This window comes from Branchiostoma belcheri, unplaced genomic scaffold, assembly GCF_001625305.1.
Source record: "Branchiostoma belcheri isolate BF01 breed outbred unplaced genomic scaffold, Haploidv18h27 scaffold27, whole genome shotgun sequence".
Taxonomy (NCBI): domain Eukaryota; kingdom Metazoa; phylum Chordata; class Leptocardii; order Amphioxiformes; family Branchiostomatidae; genus Branchiostoma; species Branchiostoma belcheri.
In genome coordinates, this window is record NW_017803876.1 from 2,899,276 (window position 1) to 2,908,644 (window position 9,369).

A 9,369-nucleotide genomic window follows, 5' to 3' on the forward strand; every position below is an offset into this window, starting at 1 on the left:
AACATTTCGTTGTTGTAACAAGCATCTTCTTATGTAAAATTTTTCGAAAGTACAAATTACATTATATATATTGCAAAAAGCATTTTGCATTTGTACTTGTCTTGTAATTAATTACTCCAGTGAGCCATTGGAAAAGGGACTGCCATCTATTTAGGCATATTCCATGATACATTGTCTAGATTTCATAGATTACACTCTCATTAGTCCACTGTTCATATAGACATAGATATCAGGCATGTAAACTGGGATGTAAACTGGCAGATTTCATCAATGACTTTAAAAATCAAATGACATCAAATGGTTTCAATGAATGCCAAGCTTATACATTGGCTTATACTTAACGAATAATTCCTTAATCACATCAAACAAAAATTAAAAACATAAACAAAGCATGAATACTTCCTAAACTATAGCACAGTTCATTCATTTGGAACAGGATAGCTTTCAGCCCAGGATTGCCTCTGCCAGTACAAGAAAAGGATTAAGCCAGATTTTACAAAAGTATCCAAAAGCTCCTGATGGCGTGGTGACTGCTGAAGCCTGGTCTGAGGATTTCTAATCTTAACTACAAGTGATGTAGCAGGTCTACATGTATGTACCTCATGTCACACTCCTGGAACGTTGTCAACATGGCACACTCATTCTGAGCATCCTTCAGTCGCTGGGCAATGCGCTGTCGCATCCTGTTCATTTTCACCTGACATAAACAAATAAAAACATCATATTCAGTTCATGGATAACTGCTGCAGATTCACACGGGGTGTGCAGGTGAACTCCTTTTATCATCACTTATCACATTACAGAAAGTTTTGGTAACTTTGTAAATTTTATGTAACTTCTGATATCTTCTGGTACACAAAATGTTCTAAGAAGACTTCCAAGAAGACACTACAATATTACTCATCATGTTTTCCACTTTTATTTCATTTCTCAATTTGAGATTGATATGTTCATCTGCTAGGCAAAGAGACTTAAACATGACTCATCCCTGTTACAGGAAGAACTGTTGAATGCTGTTATAACCTTACTGCATCCCTCAGTCTTCTTGGAACACCTCTCAGATCCCCTCCTGACAGATTAAGCAGTGTGTACCATTGATGTGGGAGCAACTCATTTAACTTCTTTATGATTAGGCACTTTTATACAATCTTTAACGACAAAGCATAAACTGGGCTTTATATTCTTAACCCATCCAGCGTCTAAATTGATACATGGCAGGCAATCCTGCTGACGAGCTTAAGAAATACTAAAGAGGGCGTCAGTCAGGCATGAGTCGGGTTATGGGCTGAGACTTAATTGTCCAGTTTGTCTGGACGTCTGAGGCCAACTCTGGCTGAGAGTTTAATGGAGAATTGAGACGTTACCCACAGAGCCAAACACTTAGTTATCCTTTAAGGAGTCAATACCGTATGCCGCGATGTGCTTTCAACCCTGCCAAGGGCTATTGACTGCTTCTTCCGCAAATTGATATTCTTGGTTGTTGATAAATCATATCAAGCCACTTGTGAAGGACTTGTCGATACTTGTCCCCGTTGCTGATCCTTCAGCCCCAGGTGGCGACCGTGCGCGGTGCTCCCCCAGACATCTACACCCAATAACAGATACCTCAACACCTCCAGGTTTTAAACTTGGGCTCATTTTCACCTCTTACTCAGCCAGTTGGCAATAATCTAAGTGATGAGGTCATTGGCTCTTTCCGCTTACCACACCACAGCCATCGATTGGGCTCTCGCAAAACTGCCAAGATATCAATATGCCTAATGACCTCAAGATATACTTGACTGTATGAAATATATCAAGCTAAATGGGAGAATTCAGAAATGATCCCAGTCCCGCAGGAAGGGGGTGCATATTAGCGGGGAGAGGAGGTTAGGAAGGTCAGAGTGGGCAGGGGAAGCAGGGTCAACTGGTCACAAGTCAAATTGTTTTAGAAAGCCCAGTGAGAATAGCATGATAAGGACCTGTCAGGAGTGGTCAATACTATTGACCAGTTTCCTTAACCAGTGGATTATTCCCTGGTCCAGGCGTATGGGCTGGGACATGTGAAGACACCACAGGGTCCGTGGGCTGATCTACAGGATCAGGGAGTAGAACTAGCTGGTCAGCACTTCTTTCACATCCTCTTTTCTGGAGGAGAGGTAACTTTTGGGTTTCCACCAAAACAGGAATTTTGGTACATACGTGACCTCATGTTGTTTGTTAACTTGCCTCATATACAAGTATCTTTTCTGAATTTGCAATGTCACCAGGAATATTTAGAACTGATAAATACTACTGTAACAGTAAGTGCTTCTTCATACTTACTGTACTGTTTTCACTTGTTTTCCCTCATAGAGTTGTGAAAGGTTGAAAAAGAACTTCCCTACACCATTCAAATTTATTGCTGTTCGAAAAAAGGTTAATTGGCAGTTTCTCAAGTTACACCATCTTCAGCAGCCAAATGCTGCACTAATGAGAGGATAGAAGAGCTCCAACATGGACTTATCAGGGACAATTAGTCAAAGTCATAGCTGCTGCTTAAATGTTCCCCTGGGCTTCCATTTCATCATTACCAAAGGCAATGCTTGTTTCGGCACAGAACGCTAAGACACTCTTAGCAATCCTGCACTTAACCTTAATAAAAGGGACAAACTCATCTATTACCCAGCAACAAAACTTCCCTAACCTTGTGAGAGAAGTTTTGTTGCCCTGGGTACTTTGTTTGGCGGCTCCCTAACAGCTGCAAGTACAGACTAAGGTCATGCTGAAATCCTGATTGTAGGTACAACAATGTATCTCACATTGTGTAAATTACTGCGATCATTTCTCACAGGTATTCCCCACTGCCTATTACAGGTAGGGATTGCTCCATCAATCTGGGCACGGAGAGGGGTGGACAGCAGAGTTAATCTTTAAATGGGTGGTGGTTCCTCCACAACAGGGGGACTCCAGGGGGAACTATAATTTCCTACACGCGGCATGCTCATTTTTCATCTTCCGCCTATTTCACTTGGCCCCGAAAATGGCGCAGAAATTGCCAAAGAACACAGGAGAGCTATCGCTGGCCTACCCTGTTCTCTGTGCGTGCACCTGCAGTGACCCCCATGGCCGGGGCAGCCGCCGCAACAGGCTTCATGTCAGCCACTGTAACAAAATAGGCAACATGGAATACATTAGGTTATAACAGTGCTAACGTCAAACAAGGACTGAGGCACTATCAATTACACGGTAAATGACAGCATAACAGAGCAGGGATGTCAAGTATATGGGAAAGTGTCATAAATTATTAGGGTAAGTAAGAGGAAATGTATGTCGTAAAATTTAGTAGTTACATGAAATCTGATCTGTTATGTATGACGTCTTTCCAGGCAAATTGCACCCCTTAATGGAAACTTATTTGAAAATTCATTTTTCAAGACTCACGAGAGACTGGGGAAATGACAGATTAAACCTGATGCAATTCATAACGAGGACATCTGATTCTCTGTTTCCTGCCAGTCATTATCAATGTCACCAAGACCTTCCAGTGTCATTGTCGCATGCGTGAAGACTCTGGGTAACAGCAAACCCCAAGCAGCCGTACGGCACATGCAAAATGGCAATATATCATCAAGGTAGAGTATATTGTATTATACAAAAAGCTTTCTATTATAAATGGCAACATTTTAAGGGTTGGATGAGACTGTGAACAGAAAAGTAACAGTCATTCCTTCAACATTTCACACGATCACCGCACATGAAAGGAAAGTTAGGTTTTACTATCAGGAAAGCTACAAATAAGATGTCAGGCTCCATATGGGCTTTAAAAAGTAGTTGTTATGGAGGAAGAACATTGTAACAACTTTCAATATCAGGGTCACCAAAGGGCAGCCTCAAGGGCATCTCCTGGGGATGTCTAACACACCCTACAATGGGCCATATGGGCAGCTACTCCTGGATCCATAATCCACTAACATCAATAAAATCACTTGACAGACAAATGTATCACCTAGCACCCAAGGAACATCATGCAAACGTGGTAAATGGCACCCTAAAGATGAGTGTAAAACCAGACGCTAAGTTGTAAAAGTAGTTAATTTACTCGGCCCCGGCAGCCCCTCGCCACACTTCTGACTGATGAGGTCAAGCAGAAAATGGATTGGGAAGGAATGGAGAGACACTTAAACCTGTCAGGGCTTTATCGCCTGAACAGGTGTGGGCTTTACTGGTGGTTTATGGTGTGGGCCTTGAGGTGCTGATGGGGTGGGGGCAGGGAAACATATTACCAAGGCATAATTGTATTCCCGGCTTATTGGGGGAGAACTTGGAGTGCTCAGCGTTATTACCGTGTTCTCAAGAACAGGCTTTGTCCCTGTCATAGCTAATCTCAATCAAGAACAGCAGCAAACTTATGGCTCAAGCTGCAGGACATACATGTAGGGAGATTTGTTTAAGTGTTATAATCTAGCCAATCAAGTTGCCAGAAATATATTTTCTGCATGTAATTCCTGGCCTCGGAGTTATAACAATGAACTGCTGATCTCATATCTTCTGAAAATTACATCTTCATCTGGTTTGAAAGCAAAAGGCTTCCTCAGCTTACCATAATGGTGAATAGGAGCAGTTACATGTGTTTCTTGTGCATTGAAAAGCTCCTAGCTTTAGGTTACACGAGTCAAGAGTGTAGGCAACTTTACAAGGAGTACATGTAGCAGCAAATAAAAGGACTTCAAATTGTTCTTTAGTAGTTAGGGATTTGCGATAGCACTCATATTACACCCTTGTTAAAGACCACTTGGTAAACGTTGCAGCCAAGTCTGAAAATGACAGGCCATAAACATAATATGTGCATTTGGGCCTTAAAAACTACTTGTGAGTAGATTAGGGACCTTTGGGATTATCCTTGGTGCTGGATACGCTGCTGTTAAAGGTTTTACATGGAGTTCTCTGGACGGGATGTTACAACTAGAATAAACTATCAGGTGTAATGCTGGGGAAGTTGAGGTGAAACAGGAGAGTCATCATGTCAGGGCTGGAAAACTTTTTTTTTACTTCAAATACACTCAGGTGGATTTAATATTATTCAAACAACATCCATTCTGTAACTAGTACTAAGCAATATGGGTGCTGGTTCAGACAGACTGTTGTAGCTGTATCCGAGGGCCTGCTATGTAAAAAAAAGGCCTGCTATGTAAAAAAAAACAACCTTATGCCTGCACTGCTAATTGCTTGGAATGTTAGGAGGGGCAGAGTCAGAGTTATGCTGGTTATGACCTGTCTAACAGGTTTTAATCTGGGTCAGGACCAAAAGTGCAATTAACTGTGACCAGACTGTCACTTGCGGGCAAACCGTCATTTCTCAGCCCAACTTAGATTTCTTTAGGGATCACCTATTAAGAGATTAACCTTATATTTACTTATATCTACCTTTATACTGATTGATATTCAAGAGCAGCTTTAATCATCCAAGACAGTATATTGATATAATCACTGTAATAATGTTTTTATATTACATATTCATTAGTTACTGATAAACAAGTGGGTGTTCCCAGAATCTTGTGACACCTTCGTCATGCCACATTGGCGCTGTTCTGTGTACGTGTGTGACCTTTGCTTGTCTTGCTAATCCCCACAACTGCAGCAGTGTTACATTTCTGCAGCCTGGAGTTCACCTGGGACCTCCTGGTGTTAGGTTATGATATCAAAACTAGCACTGCTTCACCTACTTGATCTCCTTAAGTGTAAAATCATGTCACCCTACAAAAATTGGGCAGTGGGACACAGCAGATAGTCCAAATGAGATCAGATTCACAATTGAAAAATTCTAAAAAATTCCTTGTTTCTGTCATTTTCATTCTAAGGAGGGCATGCAATTAAAAACTTCTTCCAATGGGGAGGGGGATATTCCCGAGCAGGCTTTGTAACCCTTGCTGCTGTCTGCTATTGGGCCAGTTAGTCCTCACTCTTATTGATTCTAGCTTGTCTCTGACTTGAGAAGAAGAGAATAATGCTGTTCCAGTCCAATTCATGTAACCTGTAACCTTGAAGTGGCATTCAGGTCTTGCTGTTTGCTTGAGAGTTTGTTTATACATGAAATATTCAAATTTGACTGCCAGTTGTATGGTGACAATTAAGGGAAAAAACTATATGTACCAATGATGAAAAACTTTTCTGTGTTATTTTCCTACTTACCTGGTTTGGCTGTGATGGGCTGCTGAGGCAGCGGAGGTAGTGGTGGAGGCGTGGTCGGGATGGGACCAGCTGCAGGTGCTGCAGGTGCAGGAGCAGCTGGCTGTGGTGGGGCGGGGGCAGGTGCAGCTGCTGGTGCAGGTGCAGGCTTCTCAGCTGCAGGAGCTGGCTTTTCAGCTGGAGCTCCTCCAGCTATGTAGGGAAGGATAGGTAGTAAAGGTTTATTTCAAGTTCTTGCTTCCACTTTACTTTAGGATTCAGAATGTTTACCTACTCACAAGCCTACTGCTATTTTTTCCGAAATCAGCAAATGAAACTTATTTTAATATCTCAAATCATTACAAACATCATAGAGCATTTTGACAATTTTTACTAAACATAGCTAGGTCTGAATCATGAAAAATGAAAAGGTACACATATAAATGACATCCCAGTGGAAATTGTTACTTGTACACAATGTACTTCTTTATCTTGCATCCTCTCAAGTCAGTGTGCCAGCCCATGTAACAAAGTTAACCCATTTCAGCAGTTTGGAAGATGTATGTAGGCATTACAACACTTTGGTGTGTATTGAATATAGTCTGTTCTATTTGGGTCGTGGCAGTGCTTGTCTTGAAATGTCTAAGATGGAGATCAATGAGGGTACTCTAAGCCAGTCTGGCACTTAGCCAATAGTACCACAGGGTACTACTGTCTTGGAGGAATGTAGTGAATGGAACACAAGTTATATATCTCATGGGAGAAACCTGTAAGCCAAGGGGCCAGTCTGGTGCTGTAGTTTTAATGTCTTTTCCAGTTTTGGAAAGTTTAGGTGACAAGACTGACAAGTTGGGGCACTCCCGGAGATGACTGGCGGCCAGGGTGACAAGAAATAATGGGTTGTGGCATGAAGGATGACAAACTGTAGGGAGTAATATGCCTGATCCATCTTCTATTGAGCTGCATTCAAGTGGGGTTAGGACCTACCATTAGCCATGTCACAGGTGTCACCCCAGTGGGGACTTCTTACAAATTTCCTCATTCGTTTGTACACGATCTTCGATTACCGTTTTCTCTGCAATTGGGATAATGCTTTTGTGGCCTTGCCATGGTTTTTGCCTCTTGCTGGAGTTACAGCAGTATTCTATTTGTTCAATGTTTAGTCTTGCAGCATGTATAACAGATGTATAATATTACTAGTAGCATTGACATTCATTTGAATCAAAAATATAAAATACATTTTTATAATTTTACACTGAATCAGTATTCCAAGGATTTCATAAAGACCCTTGTTTACCAAATGTAGAAGGCCTTCTTTAAATATTCAATCAAAAAACAATTATCTTCAATATGCCCTTTGTATCTTGACCCCAACTGTTCACTTCAAGTTTTTGTATCCAAAGTTTGTGTAAATATCCCATTGTTTGAATAAAAACAGCAGTACATATAATATATTCTACAAGTCTCAAAGTCAACCTTACTTTTCATTCAAAACCAACCTTCCCACTTGATTCTAAATGAACTCCCTCTGTATAAAACCCAAATACAAGGTTAACTTCTTCCTTGTGTTCTATTTCTATGTCGTACTCTCAGTCAGCAGTATTTGCAAAATTCATGAACCAAGGAAATAAGATGATTGCCTTAATATGATTCTGCAGTCAATGACTTATTATGCATAATGTAGCCTGGCCTCGTAAAAGGAGCTACAAGGTCTTATGTTTTTCAGAACAAAGAAACTAATCATTATTTCTATCAGTAACACAAGGCTGGATTCCCAGGGCATGCCAATTAACTAAATTTATTAATCAAAACATGTATCTTTCTCCTCCCGGGGGAGGCTGCCTCTGGAGAAGCCGCGGAGAAACATCGTCATTTCTGGTTTCTACAGATAAGGGTTAGTCAGACACGCCCAATTGTATTGATTCTTGGAATAAATCTTCTGCTAATAAACTTATTGCTAAGCACACTGAAGCCGTATCCTCTTCTCTTAAGCTGAGTTGCAGCTGATGAGTAAGACATGCTGCACACAGCCTGGATGGGTGGTTTGGGGACTAACATACATGTGTATATAGATGCAGAATTTGAAATTTTTCGCTCTTTGTACTCGGAAAAGAACAGGGGATATTTATTATAAATACACCTGAACAATTACATATCACTAAATGACAGACCTATAGTCATCACCTTTGGATGCAAAAAGAAAAAAAAGCTTTACACATCCAATGTTGCTCTCATCAGGTTAACACATGGAAACAGTTGTCTCCATTGCTTTTGGAAGCATAATAACCATTCCCCTACAAGGAGGGATACAATTCACAAATAAACACTGCTGCATGTATTATCAGTTCAGTTTGATCTGGAAAGACATGCGGGTTCTCTGAAGACATTTTTATACCTTATCGAATCTGACTTTGACAACTAACTTATCTGTTACATTGTAACACGGGTCAATAAATATCCTGCTAGAGTGTTTCATGCTACTCAGTTAAAAGCAGCTTATATAAGGTAGAGGGTGAAAAAACAAGGGTGTCTTGTTACATTAGAAGGACAGGCAATGTGTACAACGAATAGTACTTTGGCTTTTGTGGTACGCTCATGGTATCTGCTGCAAGTTACATAAACTATCACTTAAGTGCCAGAGAGCCTATTAAAGTGTCAAGTGAAAACCACAAGAACACAATGCTCATGATCAGGCCATTTGGTAATAGCAGTACACACATGCGTCCAGAATAAATTGCCCCAAAGTTGTGACCATATTGAACTGTTTGTTGATTGAATAAAATGTGACTTCCTGATTCTAAATTTCCTTAAACATTTCCAACATGCATTTATTCCAAGTAGACAGCATTCCAAGATATCCTTAAGAAGCACCACATATCTTAAATAGTGCTGATACTAGTTTCACAAATTACTTACATGTATAACCTTTTGTGTTCTTCTGTTCTATTATAGTATTACACAACTGTTTTTCTTTTGTTCTTGTGTATATGCATAAATGTGACAGTTTTCAAAATTAGGCCACACCAAGTAAATTTTATGGATGACGTCCGCGCACGCATTGATTTTGGCCTGTTCCTAGAAAAAAACAGAAATTCCGCTTCCTGTAACTATGACCAAATAGTCACGACAGTGCCGCAAATAGGTTTGTACGGACCAAAGCTTAATAAAGCATCAAGCAAGACTTCCATTAGGAATTCAGTTTGGTACATGCTGCCACATTTGAAGAACTTGCTCCATCTATCT

At 40.6% G+C, this 9,369-nt stretch overlaps 1 protein-coding gene across 1 annotated transcript in view; it reads right to left on the reverse strand.

Moving 5' to 3' along the window:
* The window catches only part of LOC109472242 (dihydrolipoyllysine-residue succinyltransferase component of 2-oxoglutarate dehydrogenase complex, mitochondrial-like), a 47,723-nt gene that overhangs the window by 29,064 nt on the left and 9,290 nt on the right, over window positions 1–9,369 (reverse strand). Inside the window, exons 8-10 of the mRNA XM_019771878.1 lie at window positions 6,151–6,339; window positions 3,050–3,123; window positions 600–697 (exon numbers count right to left, since the gene is read on the reverse strand). Coding sequence (XP_019627437.1) covers window positions 600–697; window positions 3,050–3,123; window positions 6,151–6,339 — 361 coding nt within the window. The remainder of the gene's footprint in view (window positions 1–599; window positions 698–3,049; window positions 3,124–6,150; window positions 6,340–9,369) is intronic.